At 52.0% G+C, this 17,303-nt stretch overlaps 1 protein-coding gene across 2 annotated transcripts in view; it reads left to right on the plus strand.

The window, feature by feature from the left end:
* Positions 1-17,303, plus strand: part of ITFG2 (integrin alpha FG-GAP repeat containing 2) — an 84,172-nt gene that overhangs the window by 8,186 nt on the left and 58,683 nt on the right. Inside the window, exons 7-12 of one of the 2 annotated variants that reach the window (XM_007055680.4) lie at positions 810-904; positions 5,835-5,888; positions 10,184-10,275; positions 11,773-11,890; positions 12,620-12,793; positions 12,960-17,084. In XM_007055680.4, the coding sequence (XP_007055742.2) occupies positions 810-904; positions 5,835-5,888; positions 10,184-10,275; positions 11,773-11,890; positions 12,620-12,793; positions 12,960-13,111 (685 nt within the window). In that variant the 3' untranslated portion in view covers positions 13,112-17,084. Of the gene's footprint in view, positions 1-809; positions 905-5,834; positions 5,889-10,183; positions 10,276-11,772; positions 11,891-12,619; positions 12,794-12,959; positions 17,085-17,303 lie in introns of those variants that run through there. The other variant, XM_027818072.3, reaches the window with a different exon arrangement.

Below are 17,303 nucleotides of genomic sequence, written 5' to 3' on the forward strand. Positions count from 1 at the left end.
ATTTTTTCCGCTAATATCATAGAATAATAGAAGATTAAGGTTGGAAGAGACCTCAGGAAGTCATCTAGTCCCACCCCCTGCTCAAAGCAGGACCAATCCCCAACTAAATCATCCCAGCCAGGGCTTTGTCAAGACGGGCCTTAAAAACCTCTAAGGATGGAGATTCTGCCACCTCCCGAGGTAACCCATTCCAGTGCTTTCCTAATATCCAACCTAGACCTCCCCCACTGCAACTTGAGACCATTGCTCCTTGTTCTGTCATCTGCCACCACTGAGAACAGCCCAGCTCCATCCTCTTTGGAACCCCCCTTCAGGTAGTTGAAGGCTGCTATCAAATCCCCCCTCACTCTTTTCTTCTGCAGACTAAATAACCCCAATTCCGTCAGCCTCTCCTCGTAAGTCATGTACCCCAGCTCCCTAATCATTTTCATTGCCTTCCGCTGAACTCTCTCCAGTTTGTCCAATATAACTGTGAGTGGTTCAGAAAGGCTCTTAGCTAATTCCTTCCCTCCCCATGATGCATGTATGCACTCAGATTTGGCACGTAGGCCCTTCCCAGGTATTTATCAGCAAATAAATGCAGTCAGGCAGTTGAAAACCCTGTGCTTTCTTAGTGACTGAAACATCCCCCCGATGGACTGATCTCCCCTGCCCGTCGGCCCTGCTGGGACAGGAGGCAGTTCCCAGAAATCAGGGTGTGTAAAAATTCCTGCCCTGGGATTCAAGGTCAGTGACTAGGGAGCCGCTCCGGGATTCTCTCTGGCTGGAATCCCTAACCCTTTCCCCTCTTATCTCTCCCTTCTCCCTAGGGAGGCCCCAGTTCGGGACGTTATCCTTCACCAGACGTCTGGCAGGATTCATAACAAGAACGTTTCCACTCATCTAATTGGCAGCATTGGCCGAGGTAAGAGGCAGAGGCAGAGCCTGCAGCAGTGCACAGGGCTGAGACCATAGACTTCCAGCTATTGGTTCTGTTGGATTCTGTTAGAGGATGGGGATGTCACATAACTAAATAAATAAATCCGGGAGCAAATCAGATTCCTGGAGGTGAATACCTAGCAGGTGGCCACAAAATTGGAGAGAAGCCTGGTCCACGCTAGCCAGCTCCCAAATTACAGACTAGCCCCAGGACGTTACGATAGCTGAACAGTTTGCATTAGACCAGGGGTGGGCAAACTATGGCCCGTGGTCTGGATCCGACCTGCCAGCTGTTTTAATCTGGTCCTTGAGCTCCCACTGGGGAGCGGGGTCTGGGGCTTGCTCTGCTTCGGCGCTCCAGATGGGGAGCAGGGTTGGAGGCCATTCCACGTGGCTCCTAGAAGCGGCGGCATGGCCCCACTCTGGCTCCTACGCATAGGGGCAGCCAGGGCGCTCCACTCTGCATGCTGCCCCTGCCCCAGTGCCACCCCCGCAGCTCCCATTAGCAAGGAATCACAGCCAATGGGAGCTGCAGGGGTGGTGCCTGTGGACAGGGCAGAGTGCAGAGCCACCTGGCTGCATCTCCTCATAGGAGCCGGAGAAGGTGCTTCCAGGAGCCGCCTGAGGTAAGTACCGCTTGGAGCCTGCACCCCTGAGCCTCTCCCCACACCCGAACCCCCTGCCCCAGCCCTGATCCCCCTCCTGCCCTCTGAACCCCTCGATCCCAGCCCAGCACACCCGCTTACACCCCAAACTCCTAATTCACAGCCCCACCCTAGAGCCCACACCCCCAGCCAGAGCCCTCAGCCCCCCCTGCACCCCACTCCCCAGCCCGAAGCCCCCTCCTGCACCCTGAACTCCTCATTTCTTGTCCCACCCCAGAGCCCGCATCCCCATCCAGAGCCCTCACCCACTCCCAAACCGCAACCCCAATTTTGAGAGCATTCGTGTCCCGCCATACAATTTCTATTCCCAGATGTGGCCCTTGGGGCAAAAAGTTTGCCCACCCCTGCATTAGACTCTTCTGTAGCCCCCATGCCCTGCCCTATGCAGCTTCCTCCACTGGAGCCGCTCCCATCTCCCTCCCTGTATAGCTTACTCCCATGCTAACATCGTCCTTGATCCCTGCTTTTGTGCAGCTGTGGCTCATGCTCCCTGCTGCTCAGCCTGTGCCACCCTCGTGCCTTCACGTCAGCAACTTCAATCCTGTCCACTGAGTCTGTTCATCTGCCACCCTCATTCTGCCGCACACATTCCCTCCTAGCAGCCCCTGTCCTACACCTCTGCCCAGCTGTAGCCCACTTTTCCCTTACCCTGCGCAGCCCCAGTCCCATCCTGGGCAGTGTCCATGCTCCAGTCCTTGCGCAGTTGCACCTCCCATTTTGGTCTGTTTAGCCACCGTGTCCAACCCCTGGACAGCTACAGGCTCCTCTTACCCCCTTCTGTGTAACCATTCCTCACACACAGCCACCGGCTCTCCTCTAGCCGCACGCACCTTCCTGCACACTCTGTGGGTTTGTCCTTGGCTCCCCCTCCTAGACTCCAGCCTAGCAGAGCTGCTGTAGACTCCCTCCTTCATGGGGGCCGTGCTCGAGGAGGCATGAATTGTCAGGGCAAGTCACATTCTCTTTTTCTCTACTGCTGCGCTTGCCCTGTGCGGGAGGGAGAGGGTTAACCCCAACCATGCTGTCTGAGGAAGGTGTGGGGTGCTTTGCGGAGCTGGAGCAGTGAGGGGTGCCTGCATCCTCAGCATCAAACCCTCCCTGATCTCAGCACGCAGGGCTCCCCTTCCTCCTGTCACATTTTCAGCATCTCAAATACTGCTCCAAGTACTGGGAGCACCAGGACGTGAAATCAGTTATTTCACTGCATGCAAAGCCCCGGACCTCGTACTGATTGGAGGAGCCTGCTGGCAAAGGGAGACGTGCAGAACAAGGGGAGACAAGTTTCAGAGTAACAGCCGTGTTAGTCTGTATTCGCAAAAAGGAGTTCTTGTGGCACCTTAGAGACTAACCAATTTATTTGAGCATACGCTTTCATGAGCTACAGCTCACTTCAGGGGAGACAAGGATCCCTGGTGTCAGAGCAGTGCCAACTGCTAAGGGCTAAGGACCTACATTTTGTAAAGGGGCTTCAGGAAGTGGTTTCTGTCAGTACACATCTCGGTGTCCAGCCCTACCTGGCTTTCAGTATCACTTTACAAACCCTGATGTGACTGTACATGAGAATGTTGCTTACCTGACATGAGCTGTTACCCAAAAGAGAGTCCTGTCTCCCTGCTGGGGTGTGTGTGTAGTTAGCTGACACCCCCCTGCTGGCCAGCAAAGGTGCTGCAGTTCAGTGCCCCAGTCTCCCACAGTGAAGCTGTGTTCCTGCATAGTTACCTGGTGGCTGAGGGAAGGGGGAAGCTACATATCAGCACTGGCTGGCTCTGGGGAAGCTACATATCAGCATGTAATCTGTGCAGTCCCCCAGTCAACTGGACCCTGCTTATCCTGTCACTGTCTTTTCAATGACAACTTGGTTTTTGGATATTAGCACTAGACACCCAGACAAAACAGCGTTGTGCCAGGCTGGGAGAACCACAAAGCAACGCTGTCTAGAAGCAGAGAGCTGGGTGCGCCAAAGTTGCTCCTTGTGTAGGCAGCTGCTCCTCTGTAAAGTGGGCGTTAAACCTCAGTCACTAGGCAATTGCGCACCCTTCTAGGGTGATTCTCCCCATGCGCACAGTAGGTTGCTTAGCAGTTACACCGGTTGGATCTGTAAGACAAGATGTGAGCTGCAGAAGGAAGGTGGCTGAGTCAAAATGGGCATCCTTAGCAAACTGCCCTGCACTTCCTCTCCAGCTGGGTGGCTGGGTAAAGATAGTGTAAGTGGCTGGTGTGATCCCAACAGCAGAGCTGGTCTCCAAGGGAACATCTACATAGCAAAAAAAACCCATGGGAGCACGGCTTAGAGCCCAGGTCAGCTGACTCGGGCTCACGCTATGGGGTAAAAATAGATGGTTTCAGAGCCAGGCTCCATCCCGAGACCGAACAGCTACACATCTGTTTTTAGCCCCGTAGCGCGAACCCTGCAAGCCCGAGTCCGTTGATCCAGGCTCTGAGACTTGCTCCTGCAGATCTTTTCTCGCTGAGTAGATGTATCCCAAGGGACCCCGCTCAGTTACAGTATTTAACAGTGCCGTCTCCATGGCTGCCCCTCTGCTAGGGCCCCTGGAGAGACATATGCCCCTTTCATGCCGCCCTCCTGGCATTGCCTTTTAAAAATAAAAGCATTGCCTGGCCTGCAGACGATGGGAATGGTGCTGTGTTTGCCTTTGTGTATCATGGCACTCGGTTACATGGGCACGGTATGTGAAAGTCACTGAGTAGCTGTGTCCAACCAGCCAATCAGCTGGTAAAGTGGGGCTTCCAAGCATCCAGCCAGTACTTGTCAGGAGGGAGCAAGGCTGCTTTGCAGAGTGTTGCCCTAGTGCAGACTTGGGGGGAACCTGGCAGTGGCGTGGGACTGAGAGCTTTTCCGGAGAGACAGCTTTCCTCTGCAGATTTGCTCATCGTTTGCCTTTGGGAGTGCTTTGTGCTCACTTTCCCATACAGCCAGCTGATCCTGTTCCACCTTCCCCACGTGCCCCCAGCAGCAGCACCAAGCTGCATTCAAGGGCAAGGACAGGGGGGAGGGGAGGTATATTTGCAGGGCTTCTCCTGCTCCCCAGCGGAGCTGCTGCCTGCACTTGTGCATTTCTGGAGAATCAAGGGAGTGTAAAAGAGGCGATTAAACCACAGGCACCCACAGACCTGTAGCTGCAGCTCACATTACATGGGGATTCCTAGGATCAGTGAGCGAAACCAGCCAGTCCCACTCCCACTTACATGTAAACTAGCTGTTTAAAATTCATTGCTTTGTAATAGCCAGGGATGCCTTCCATCGAAGGAAAGAGATAAAGAAAATAGGATAGTAACAAGATGGTGAAAGTGTGGTAAATAACCATTATGCAAAGTTTGAAGGCTGGGCAGAAATGTCTCCTAACATCTCAGGCTAGATACCTTCAGTCCCTCCTGCAACACCAGTGCTATTCCACCTCCCAGTCTCTGTCCAAAGTCTGCCACATGTGTGGGTTGGCGATGGTATTGTGGAGCCACATTCAATAGTCCTGATTTACACAGCATCAGTGAGAGCAGAGTCAGACTCACTGTTAGCTTGATGCAGGCCCTTTAACTCAGGGACAATCTCCAGCTCAAGTTGTTAAGTCACAATTCTGGGGAGAAGTGGGGAGACAGTCAAGCGGGGCTCTTTGGGCCCTGACCACCCTCAGCCTCCCCTCTGTGGGCTTTGGGTAGCAACTTCAGCTGAAGGGGGTGGAGCATGTTAAAAGGTTCCTCCTGAAACTGCCGCTGTCACGGAGCCCTTGAGAGGGAGACAGGCCAGGAGGGAAGGTCTCCCTCTTTTGGGGGGGGAGGGGGTAGGGGGAGAAGAGATGCCAATCCAGGAGTGGGCAGGACTGTGTGTAATAACAGATCAAAATACTGGCCAAGCCCAGGGAGAGGAATCAGAAAGGGGAGGTGCAAAAGGCCAGAAACTGCAACAAGGACCCTCAGCTTGGGAGGGTAGATTCACTGAACCCCTTCCTTTCCCCTTCCCCCTCTGTGTTGTTTTCAGCTGGTCCTCCCCCTCCAAAGAGTCAGAGGAGATTGTACCACAGTGACCCATCCCTCCAGGAGAGCAGGGGAAGCAGATTCCTCTAGCTTGTCACACCCTGCCTGACCACAGCCCTGGTGCTCCATATAGAGGGGGAGAAGGCGATCGGGATGGTGGGCCGACGGTGAGAGATTAGGGAGGCTACAGCCAAATGTCGCTGCTGAGATCTGGGCTAGACAGCAGCATGAACGACATGTGCTTCTGTTCTGTGTCTGCAGGCTGCACTAAAGCGGATGCTGGCTCGGGCCTCTTTGCCCTCTGCACTCTGGACGGTAAGCCCCACTGCTGCCCTTGGATCAAGAGAAGAGGAAAGAAGGGATTGCCAGGGTGTAGCAGAGGCCAGGGCTGCCCGGGGGGGAAAGTAGGGCAATTTGCCCCAGGCCCTGAGCCCCGCAGAGAGGCGGGAGCAATTTCGGCGGCAATTCGGCGGCAGATCTTTCAGTCCCTTTCTTCCTCGTTGGGGGCACTTCGGCGGCAGCTCAATTGCTCTGCTTCAGTCTTCTGTGGCAATTCGGCGGCTGGTCCTCCTGTCCTCTTCTTTTTTGGGTTTTTCTTTTTTTTTTTTTTCCTTCACTGCTTGGGGCAGTAAAACTAGCTTTTTTTTGTGGAAGGGGCTCCGGAAATTGCTTTGCCCCAGCCCCCCTGAATCCTCTGGGCAGCACTGGCTGAGGCCTATTACCACTCCAGAGCAGAAGCATGGGGGTAGTTCTAAGGGCACACGGGAGGCTCAGTGCTACTGGATTTGGGATGGGATGGAATCAGGCCTCTGAAGTACCCTTAGAGCAGTGATACTCAGACTGAGCCTCGGGAGCCGCAAGTGGCTCATGTGTCTCCTGTATGATTTAATTATTAACCAATCAGGATGCTTTTATGATGTTATTAACCAATTAAGTTATCAACTTGCGCTAAGTTATTAACTTATTTGCTGTGAGAATAATATACGCTAAATATTTCCCCGTCATACTGTTCAAATATGAAAAGTCCTACAGTAAGTGATACAATGAATTCACACTACTGTGGCTGTTTTGGGTAATGTTGATCACTACTTTGCCTCCTGAACCACTGAGGTCTGAGTAGCACTGCCTTCGAGACATGCAGGAGGATTTGGCCGTCGAGGTTGTTGCGCTGGCATTATTCCTTGTCCTCATCTCAAATACATGCTTTCATGTGAGTATGTTATGGGGAGAGGGCAAAAGGTCCCCACCCCTCCCTGCACAGGCCTTTGCTCTTGTGCCCACAGGAGCTGAGAGAAGAGGCATCACCAGAGAGCCAAGCCCTGATTCAGCCAGGTGTGTGAGCACAAGGCCAACTCTAAGCACGTGAGCAGTCCCATTGAAGCTAGGCATGTGCTTCAGTTTCTTGCTGAATCAAGGCCTTGCTCCAGGGGTTTGTTCTCTACAGGGAAACGGAAATGTTTTTTTTCAATGAATTATTCCTAGCAGTCGTCTGCACTTCGCTAGTGGGCGCCTTGCGTCCATGGATTTCAAAGCACCTTATAAAGATTAATTGCTGAAGCCACGCAAAGCTGCCGAGGGAGGGAAGTATTAAATCCACTTCACAAATAGACAAACTGCGCTCTGGAGAGGGCAGGTGACTTGCCTAAAATCAAACAGCAGGCTCTTAGGAGAGGTGGGATTAAGAACCCAGATATCCCCTGACTCCCAATCCACTGCTCTAACACTCCCTGTGTGAGACGCCAATCATTAACAGAAATTTAATGGTCAGGATCACCAATGTTGTTAGATGTTCGGCTGCATGTGTGTGTTTTCCCTGTGTGCTGTCCCAGCCCTGCACAGACAGCTGGCGCAGCAGACCTCGAGCGAACTGCTCAATGACCACAAGATCCGTTAAGATACGAAGGCACCCAGCCAGGTTTATTGTCGACGAAGCACAGTAATAGCACCTGGCAGACTCTATGAGGATACTAAAACATGTATGCCCATGACAATGGACGCAGCTCAGTCAGTGGCGGGACTTTCCACTGCCCCCTAGGCTGGCCAAAGACACTCCTTTTGAGACACCATTTTATATATCCATATAAACAAGTTACATATTGCCCCTTTAAAATAGTTAGTTGATACCCTCTGATGTAGCCGGTTACCAACCATCACCTTATACATTTCTATTTATTACACTGTTATCCTGACCTTATATTTAGGAAGGGTCAATGTGTTCCTGTTATTTTTGGGGAATGTTTTTGTACCATCATTAATATTGGGATGTTCTGGTACCACTTTTTTGGACTGCGTTTCATGAGCACTCTGTGCCTAGCACTATTTAGGAATGTTTTTACAATAGCCGCCCTGTTCTGGCCAGGTTCTGTGAGCTTGCAAGCAGGCAGCACCTGTCATTTGCTGACAGCCTGACTTCTGCTAACTTTGCTTTATGTCAGCAAAGCTTGCCCACTACTTTAGCTCAGGCCTCATACCAGGCCTCTCATACACGGGCTTATATTTTAGGCTCTCTTCTACTACATTGGCAAACTTCCAAGTCCATTTGCACACTAAGCTGAAATGCCATACAAATAATGCCATCTCTGGAAAAGAGCAGGGAGGCATGTTCCTGACACTCTTTGCGGTGATTGGGTTGCTGCCAAAAGCAGCAAGGTAAATGAAGTCGTGGCAGAGGCAGTGGTGTGTAGTGGACTGAGCATGGGCCTGGGAGCCAGGTTTCCCTTGTCATGTCCCTGTGATAAAGAAGAGAAAGGATTCAGGTGTGATAAATAGAAAGGGAGGGGATTCTATGTTGAAGCTTTTGGATACAGACAGGATCCTGTGATTCTCACTGGCTCTTTAGGCAGTTCACCAGTCTGGGAGCTAAAGTCACCATGCAGGGTCTCCCTAAAGCCTGGCCGAGCCCAGCAGTCATGGAAGAGACATGCTGACTATGCTATGGTCCTGAGTTCTAATCCTGGCTTTACTACTGACTTGTGTGGCCTTGGGCAACTCCCTTAACCTCCCTCAGACTCAGTGTCCCTCTCTGTAAAATGGGGCTAATGATACTTACTCACTCCACAGGGTGTTGTGAGAATTAATTAGTGTTTATTCCGTGCTTTGTCTCACAGACACACCTCCTCTGTGAGTCACAATCTCCTAGCAACGTCCCTGTGCCAGCTACAGCAATTGCTGACATGGGAGAGAAATGTTAGGAAAGTATCAAGTGTGTTTTAGCTTCTCTTAATGTAATTTGGCAGCTGGGAACATAAAGGAGAGGCAGCTCCATGTGATCAGCCAGCTCTCTGCAGTCCCCAGCTAGAGCTCCCCAGATCCCCAGGGATCCATGGGTCACAGCTGGAGAACCTCTGGCATAAGCAGTGTCTGATTTGAGATGTTAGGGCTCATTGTGTGTCTGTATCTTATTCTGAGAAAGCATTTCAGTCCATTTCCCGGCTGTCTCAGAATTCAATCCAATTATCAGAGCTGCTGCCATTTTTCCTCTGAATCTCCAGCTACTGCTGACAAGCTAATGGGTCATCATCGTTTCCGGAGATGAGAGACAGCACTTTGTGTGTCAACCATAGCCTGCACTACAGGGCTGCCTGTCCCTGGGAATTTGCAGATGGAAGCCTCTGGATGGGGCCCAGCACGTTGCTGGGGGACACTACGGTTCCCAGTGATATTCTCACAGGGTTAGGCTCTGCTGCATATCATAGGGATAGGGGATGTTGGCACGTCACCTTGCTTTGCTCTGAAGTCTGCTCAGCTATAAACAGAGTAAGCCTGTAGTTCTTGAGGTGGCCTGGGCATATTCAAACGTCCTCCTCCCCAGGGTCAGAGCATGTTTGACTCAAATACTGAAAAGTACCCCTGGCAGCACAGCCCCCTCACTGCCCCCTCCCGCCCATTCCCTGCAGATCCAAGGTGCTAAATCCATGGTACACCCACATCTTGAATACTGCGTACAGATGTGGTCTTCTCATCTCAAAAAAGATATACTGGCATTAGAAAAGGTTCAGAAAAGGGCAACTAAAATGATTAGGGGTTTGGAATGAGTGCCATATGAGGAGAGATTAAAGAGGCTAGGACTTTTCAGCTTGGAAAAGAGGAGACTAAGGGGGGATATGATAGCAGCATATAAAATCATGAGTGGTGTGGAGAAAGCGAATAAGGAAAAGTTATTTACTTGTTCCCATAATATAAGAACTAGTGGCCACCAAATGAAATTAGTGGGCAGCAGGTTTAAAACACATAAAAGGAAATTCTTCTTCACACAGCGCACAGTCAACCTGTGAAACTCCTTGCCTGAGGAAGTTGTGAGGCTAGAACTGTAACAGGGTTTAAAAGAGAACTGGATAAATTCATGGAGGTTAAGTCCATTAATGGCTATTAGCCAGGATGGGTAAGGAATGGTGCCCTTAGCCTCTGTTTGTCAGAGCGTGAAGATGGATGGCAGGAGAGAGATCACTTGATCATTACCTGTTAGGTTCACTCCATCTGTGGCACCTGGCATTGGCCGCTGTCGGCAGACAGGTTACTGGGCTGGATGGACCTTTGATCTGACCCAGTATGACCATTCTTATGTTCTCATGTGGTTAGATGTTGTCTAAGCGTCTCCTTCTCCCCTTCAGGAACGTTGAAGCTCATGGAGGGGGCGGATAAGCTGCTGTGGTCTGTGCAGGTCGATCACCAGCTCTTTGCTCTGGAAAAACTGGATGTTACTGTGAGTGTAAATGTGAACAGAGCAAAGACCAGAGCTGAGAGAGGGTGACTGGGGGTGGAGACACTGAAAAACCTCTTTGCCACCTCCCGCACAGAAGAGAGAGCAGGGCATCCTGGGATTGTCCCATGTTCACATAGAAAGCCCAAGAAAATGGAGCCTGTACCACATGCACTGTAGTCACTCAGCTAAGGAGCTGGGCTCTGACCCAGAGGGCCCAGTATTACACTGTATAGTCTTTCCTCTTCCTTCCTTGCTGCCTGTCCTGTTCTCTGAGTTGAATGATTTTGCTCCTTGTTGTTAGGCGGAATAAGGAATGGGATGGAGAATAATATTATAATGCCAGTGTATCAATCAGTGGTGTAGTCTGCTGTGGATATTGTGTGCAATACTTTTCACCCCATCTCCAGGAGGAGGGTGCAGAACTAGAGGGGGTTCAGAGAAAGGTGATGAGAGCAATCAAGGGCCTGGGGAAACTCTCCTATGAAGACAGGTTTAAAAGATTGAGATTGTTACCTTGGCAGATAAGAGGGGACATGCTGAAAGTATGTAAAATAATGAATGGCCTAGAGAACGTAGATCTGTTGTGTCTGTCTCATAACACAACAGGGGGGACATTCTATTAAATTAAAGTATGGGAAATTCCAAACTGAGAAAAGGAAGCACTTTTTTCACACCATGAGTAATTAGACTGTGGAACTCACTGGCACATGAAGTTGTTCAAGCCAAGAACTTAACAGAATTCCAAAAGCAACTGGACATTTATGTGGCTCTCAAGAGCATCCAGAGTTATAATTAATGATGCCACACATTTGGAAGGAATATTAAACCTTGTGCCTCAGGGCTTAAAGTGTTAGACACCAGAATAAGACCTGTATGGGGCAGGTTTCGTCCAGCGTTCTTGCACCTTCTCCTGCAGCACCTGGTGCTGGCTGTTGTTAGAGTCGGGACACTGGGCTAGATGGATCTTGGGTCTGATGCAGTATAGTAATTCGTATGTTCCTGTTCTTTGGAAACCCTCAAAAGCCTGACTCTTCCTCCACAGCGGGAGATTGACTGAGATGCTTGTAGGCGAATAAGGCAGCTGGGAAGTGTTTGAAGCTCTTGTGGGGGAAGGAGGAGGAAGCAGTCACTAGTAGGGGGTCAGGATGCTTGTCAAGGATTGAGGTGGGGAGAATGAGGGGTTGAGAGCACACAGGACCCGGGAGGAAGTGACTGGCGCCATCTATAGTTTGTATTTTAGGGTAGACTGAACCTAGAGAGGCCACTGGCGCAAGAAGAGCCCAGCTGCCTTTTCCCTGAGAACAGATTATCGGTATCCCTTATCAGGAGGCTATCCAGCTTTGTGCTGGGATGCTGCATTGAACACAGGTTATATCAGAGGGGAGGAATGGATGCTGCTTGCTGTGGGCTGCTGGGATTCCTGTGTATCTCTCTAGATGGCTGATGCTTGTGCTAATCAAAGCTCTCCCCACTCCCCTACCTGTCCGACTCCGGCAGGGCAACGGGCACGAGGAGGTGGTTGCCTGCGCCTGGGATGGCCAGACGTACATCATCGACCACAATCGGACTGTGGCCAGATTCCAAGTGGACGAGAACGTTAGCGCGTTCTGTGCCGGTGAGTGGCCTGCCTGGCGCCTGCATCTGAGACGCACAGGCCTGGCTGCGACCTGAGCTGCTGACTGCGCTCCATGAACTATGTCACTGCTGCGCTGGGAGAGGCAGAAGCCCCTTGATTCTGTATCCTGCCCTGCTGGGTGGGTGACTGTGTGGGGAGCCCAGCTGATCTCTTCTTCATATTGCTCCGGGGTAGAGGCCTGGTGAGAGGGAGGGATGCTAGGAGACCCATCCCTGAAGAAGCACAGGTTTCCTGCCGCCCTGTGCCACTTTTACCTCCTGCTGACCCCCCGTGGGTGCTGTGTCCCCTGCAGTCAGCTGGTGAGGCCCTGTCCCATCAGGGTTTTTTATTGGTTTTCTCTGTTCGCCCCCAAAAGGCACATCTGCCCACAGCTGGATTGCTCAGGCACTTGCTGCACAGCCAGCCTCCTCCTGCCACCATGTGACTAAGGGTCCATCAGGGAAATTCTGCACACCAGAGTCCATGTCTCTCAGTGCAGTGCAGCTCACCACTGCACTAGCTGGTAGCCAGAGACTTTCTACCCCATCTTAGATCAGTAGCACAGTTGGGCACAGAGGGGAGAGTTAGGCTACTCCATTGTGTTTGCCTTACCCCATCCTGTGCCTTCTGATCTCCCATGGCCTCCCCCTTACTTGTCTGCCCAAGTTACCTCTTCATTTCCTCTGCTCTTCACTAACTGCTGGTGGCTCCCTCCCTGGCTTTTCCCAGGCCTCTATGCATGCAAAGGAGGCCACAACAGCCCCTGCCTGGTTTACGTCAGTTTCAACCAGAAGATCTACATCTACTGGGATGTGCAGCTGGAGAGAATGGAATCCACCAACCTGCTGAAGATACTAGAGACCAACCCAGAATACAGGGACCTTCTGCAGCAGCTGGGCGTGGGTAAGCATTGCGCAGTCTACAGACGTGCAGTGAGAAGGGGGATGGGACGGTGGGATAATGGGAGGATCTGTACGTGGTGGTAATAGCTGGGGCTCCTAGGTACCTTACTGGGGCTAAAACGCTTCTCACTGGTGGTAATATTGCTCTTTCTCTGCCTCACTCACAGAGGGAGATGATGTCTCGGCTGTCAAAGATCTGATTCACAAGACCCTGTACTTCCCAGAAAAGCAGCCACAGAACAGCCCTTGCCAACATCGGGGCCCTGCTGGAGCAGACTCCTCCAGTCACTCCACCAGTGCCCAAGACTTGTGTACGTAATAGCACCTCTTCTCACAGTAGTGACCCTTCTTTAGGTGTTGGCTACAGTCAGTCATTCATGTTGCACCAAGCTCAGTCTGTAGCCAGGATCAATGAGATCCTTCCCTCCTTGTCAGTCTAGGCTTCCAGCAAGCTAGCAGCAGCAGACAAGCCACTGTGTTAGAATTAGCCTTCAGGTCAGGGCTGAGGTAAGGTGAGCGCTCGGATGCTGGTTTTATCATTGAGGGGTGGTGAGTTCGTTGCCCCTTTAGTTGAAGCAATGAGGGTCCAGTTCCTTCTGTTCTCTGGGGTGCCACCATTAGAATTAAACTCTCAGCAGCCATGTTCTCTGCTGGTCAAAGAGTTGTGCTTGTGAAGGGGAAACAGAGAGTAGCAAACTTGAGTCTAGTCTTGGTACGTTATTTGTGCAGTCCCTGTGGAGCTGATTCCCTGAGTTCCTAGCAGCTTATGAATGGGGGATTCGCTGGGGGTAGAGAGGGCTTTATGATTGTTCTGGATTTTTTATCACATGTCCATATGCATGAATCACTAAATAGACCTGCAGCATTACCCCTGCTTCAGTTCTGACACTCCCCTTGATCCTAGGCCTCCTCTCACAGCAGCAGCTTTCATTCACACACACAGCTGATTTGTTTCCCGTGGTACTAATAACAGGGAGGTGTGTGGCTGATGCCTGAAGAAAACTAGGCAGCTCCAGCAACAGTGCTGGCAAAAGGAACCCAAACTGCTCTTGCTAGGAATGCAATCAGGAGAAAGTTGAACCCTCATTCTGGTTGGTCACATAAAGACTGTGGGCCAAGCTCATCCCTGGGATGACTATTTATACCGAGCAGTCAAGAACTGGACAATAAATCGAATCCATTCTAAACGTTGTTCTCTGATGATGACCAGCCTTGCAACCAGCCACTGTGCCTTGCACATCTTTAGCAGCTGCAGTAATGCTACTCTGCCTTCCGCCACTGGCTACCTGGAACAGCTAGAAAGAGCATCATTTTGCTTTCCAACCCTGCACATGTGTAATAGCTAGGAGGAGCAGGCACTCCACTTTCTGCAACGGCAAAGCTTGGGGGCATGCCACTCCAGGTCCAGCACTGCACAGGGGGAAAGGTGGCACTGCTCTGCTCTCTCCAGCCCTTGTACATCTCTGACTGCTTTGCCTCCTTCAGTCCTGCGCCAGTCTCAACTCATTAAGACGAGACCAGCAGGCAAACCTGCTGCTCTGCATCCATTATCGTCTCTCATCCATGCAATGTTTTATTTAACACGCATAATGGATGGAGCTTTCCTCCCACGCCCCACCACAGAGAGATTTGGATCTGACTCAGAGCAAATATAATTAATTCAATGATAGCCCTTAGGAAATGATAACATATAAGGATCCCACAAGCTGTTGGGTTCCTGCTGTGCCATGTTCTGAAGAACACCCTTGAGCACCTCAGCAGGGAGACTGAATTCCCCACTCATTTCAGGAGAGTGGAAGTGCCTGCCTGCTGGGGTAGAAGCCTAGGGTTGGAACAGACAGACTTGGGTCGGGGGTGCGGTGTGGAGCATCTGATTATTAGACAATAAACCTTAGCTCCTGTGAGTACGTTCTGTCCATAGATCTCAAAGTGTTTTAGAAAGGAAGGTTCTCCCCATTTCTCAGATATGGAAATTGAGGCACAGAGGGGTAAAGTCTCCTGCCATGGGCCACACCAAGGAGTCGGTGACAGAACTGGGAACAGAAGTAAGTGTTCCTAATTCCCAAATCTTGTGCCTTCTCCACCAGACTCTGCTACATGGCTACAGAGAAAAAGGGTTTTCTCTCCCCCATGTAACCAGTACAGGGGACAGCATTATGGGTATAATTTTCAAAAGTGCTTAAGGCCCAGAAATCAGTGCGGGTTATGTCCCTGAATACCTTGTAAGGGTCTGGGCCTAAGTAAGTTAAGAACTCAAGTCCCATTGATTTTTGAAAATATTGCAGTCTATAGACAGGGAAGGTTTGGGGTTTTGCGGCACAAACTGAAACCAGGGCTGTAGGGCTTAGAATCATCTGTTGGGAAGAATCAGCTGGTCTATGGGAAGCATCTGGTAAGGGGATGAAGCCTTGGGGATTGTTATCCAAGGGTATGTCTTACTAGAACATGCCCTAGAACACAATACCGAGCAGGACTTTGCAGGTGCTGTAAACAGGGACCGGCCATGTTTCACACCACGCCAGCTGGTGATGGCGTAGTGGGAACCACTCCTCAGGGCTGTGTTTTTAACTTTCTGTCAGTTTCTAGCAGATATGAGACCCCACAAGGTTATAAAACATGCCATAGTTTAGCACCCTCATGCTACCTCCAGGTTCCAAGCCCGTTATGGTCTCCAGCCCCAGCACAGTCAGACCTTGCAGAAGACTCAATGATCATTATTTCCAGCACAGCCAAAACTCGGCACTCCCAGCGTGGCTTCTGAGGCTGAGCATTGAACAGTAGTATAATTTCATCTCTGTAAAAGTGGTGGAGAAAGCTCCTGCCACAGATGTTGGTCTGATCTAGGGTTGCCAACTGTCTAATCACACAAACCAAACACGCTTGCCCTGCCCCTTCCCCAAGGCTCCGCCCCTGCCCTGCCCCTTCGAGGCGCTGTCCTGCTCACTCCATCCCCCCTCCCTCCATTGCTCACTCTCCCCCATCCTCACTCACTTTCACCAGGCTGGGGTTGGGGGGAGGGAGGGAGGGGGTGTGGGCTCTGGGCTGGGGCCGAGGGGTTCAGCGTGTGGGAGGGGGCTCTGGGCTGAGCCTGGGGTAGGGCGTTGGAGTGCAGATGGGGGGTGCAGGGAAGCAGGCTCTGGGAGGGAGTTTGGGTGCAGGAGGGGGCTCTGGGCTGTGGTAGGGGGTTGGGGTGCAGGAGGGGGTGCGAGGTGCAGGCTCCAGCCAGGAGGCGCTTACCTCTGGCAGCTCCTGGTCGGTGGCGCAGTGGGGCTAAGGCAGGTTCCCTGCCTGCCCTGGCCCCGTGCCACTCCCAGGGCAGGCAGGGAGTCTGCTTTAGCCCCGCTGCGCCACAGGACTTTCAGCCCCTAAAATGTCCCGGTTTGGCTTCAGTAGCCTCTGGGAAATAGGGCGTGATTCCAGGAGACTCCTGCTGAAACCGGGAGGATTGGCAACCCTAGTCTGATCCCAGGGAACGTTCACGCAAGTCCCTGGAGTGGAATAAAGTGGCAAAAATAGCTACATTCCCCACAAGCACCCAGAGGAGCTCTGAAGGAGCCTGTGCTGTTACAGAGGGGGAGAAAGGTTCTGCTGCATGGGTCAGATGGTTTCAATTTTTTGTATTTTCAAACCAGTGAAAGTGGCACTGAGAGAGACTCCAGTGGAGCTGGGCTCTGCTAAGCAGATTTTCTACATAGGCTTCCTCAGTGCACCTCTGCCAATGCACCTCTTTCCTGACTTGTGGCACCCCCTGCTATGTTACTCCAGAGTATGGAAGGCCAATCCTACAGGACTCTGATGATTTTGTGATGTGGGCACATAGCCGCTTGTGACAGAAATGAGCCCGCTCCCTGCATTTGGCATGCAGTTACACACAGAAATACACATACTCCCAGTTCCACACATGCTCTTTTGCAGGGGCATCCTTACCCATATGCAAACTATGCAGCTGTGTAGGGCACCAGGAAATTTGGGGCACCAAATTGTGCCAAATTTCCTCGTGCCCTATGCAGCTGCGTGCTGCTCCAGCAGCCAGCCCGATCCCCCGGCCGGCTAAGCTGGACAGGAAAGCTGCTCCCGCCCCGTGTCCACTCCACCCCTTCCCCATAGCCCCTGCCCCTGCCCCGCGTCTTCCTACCCCTGCTCCACCCCACCCCCACTCCACCCCTTCCCCTGAGCTACGCCCCAGGGGACTGCAGCAGGGGTTGGGAGCACCTTGTACTCAACGGGCAGCAGGAAGTGGAGTGTCCCGGCCCCAGACTGCTCCGCTCTGCTGGCTCCCAGCAGCGCCACTGGTGAGTGCCGGGGGGCAGTTCCCCCCTGCCCCCAAGGCTGGGAGCCAGGGGAGCAGAGCGGGCTGGGGCCGGATCACTCCACTTCCCACCGCCCCGTGAGTGTGGGGTCGGGCGTGCCCTGCAATCACCAGGCAGCAGGAAGTGGAGCAACCCAGACCCAACCCTCTCCACTGGCTCGTGCTGAGGGGTGGTTTTCCCCCTGCCCCCCAAGCCTGCTCC

Source organism: Chelonia mydas, chromosome 1 (assembly GCF_015237465.2).
Source record: "Chelonia mydas isolate rCheMyd1 chromosome 1, rCheMyd1.pri.v2, whole genome shotgun sequence".
NCBI classification, from domain to species: Eukaryota; Metazoa; Chordata; order Testudines; family Cheloniidae; genus Chelonia; species Chelonia mydas.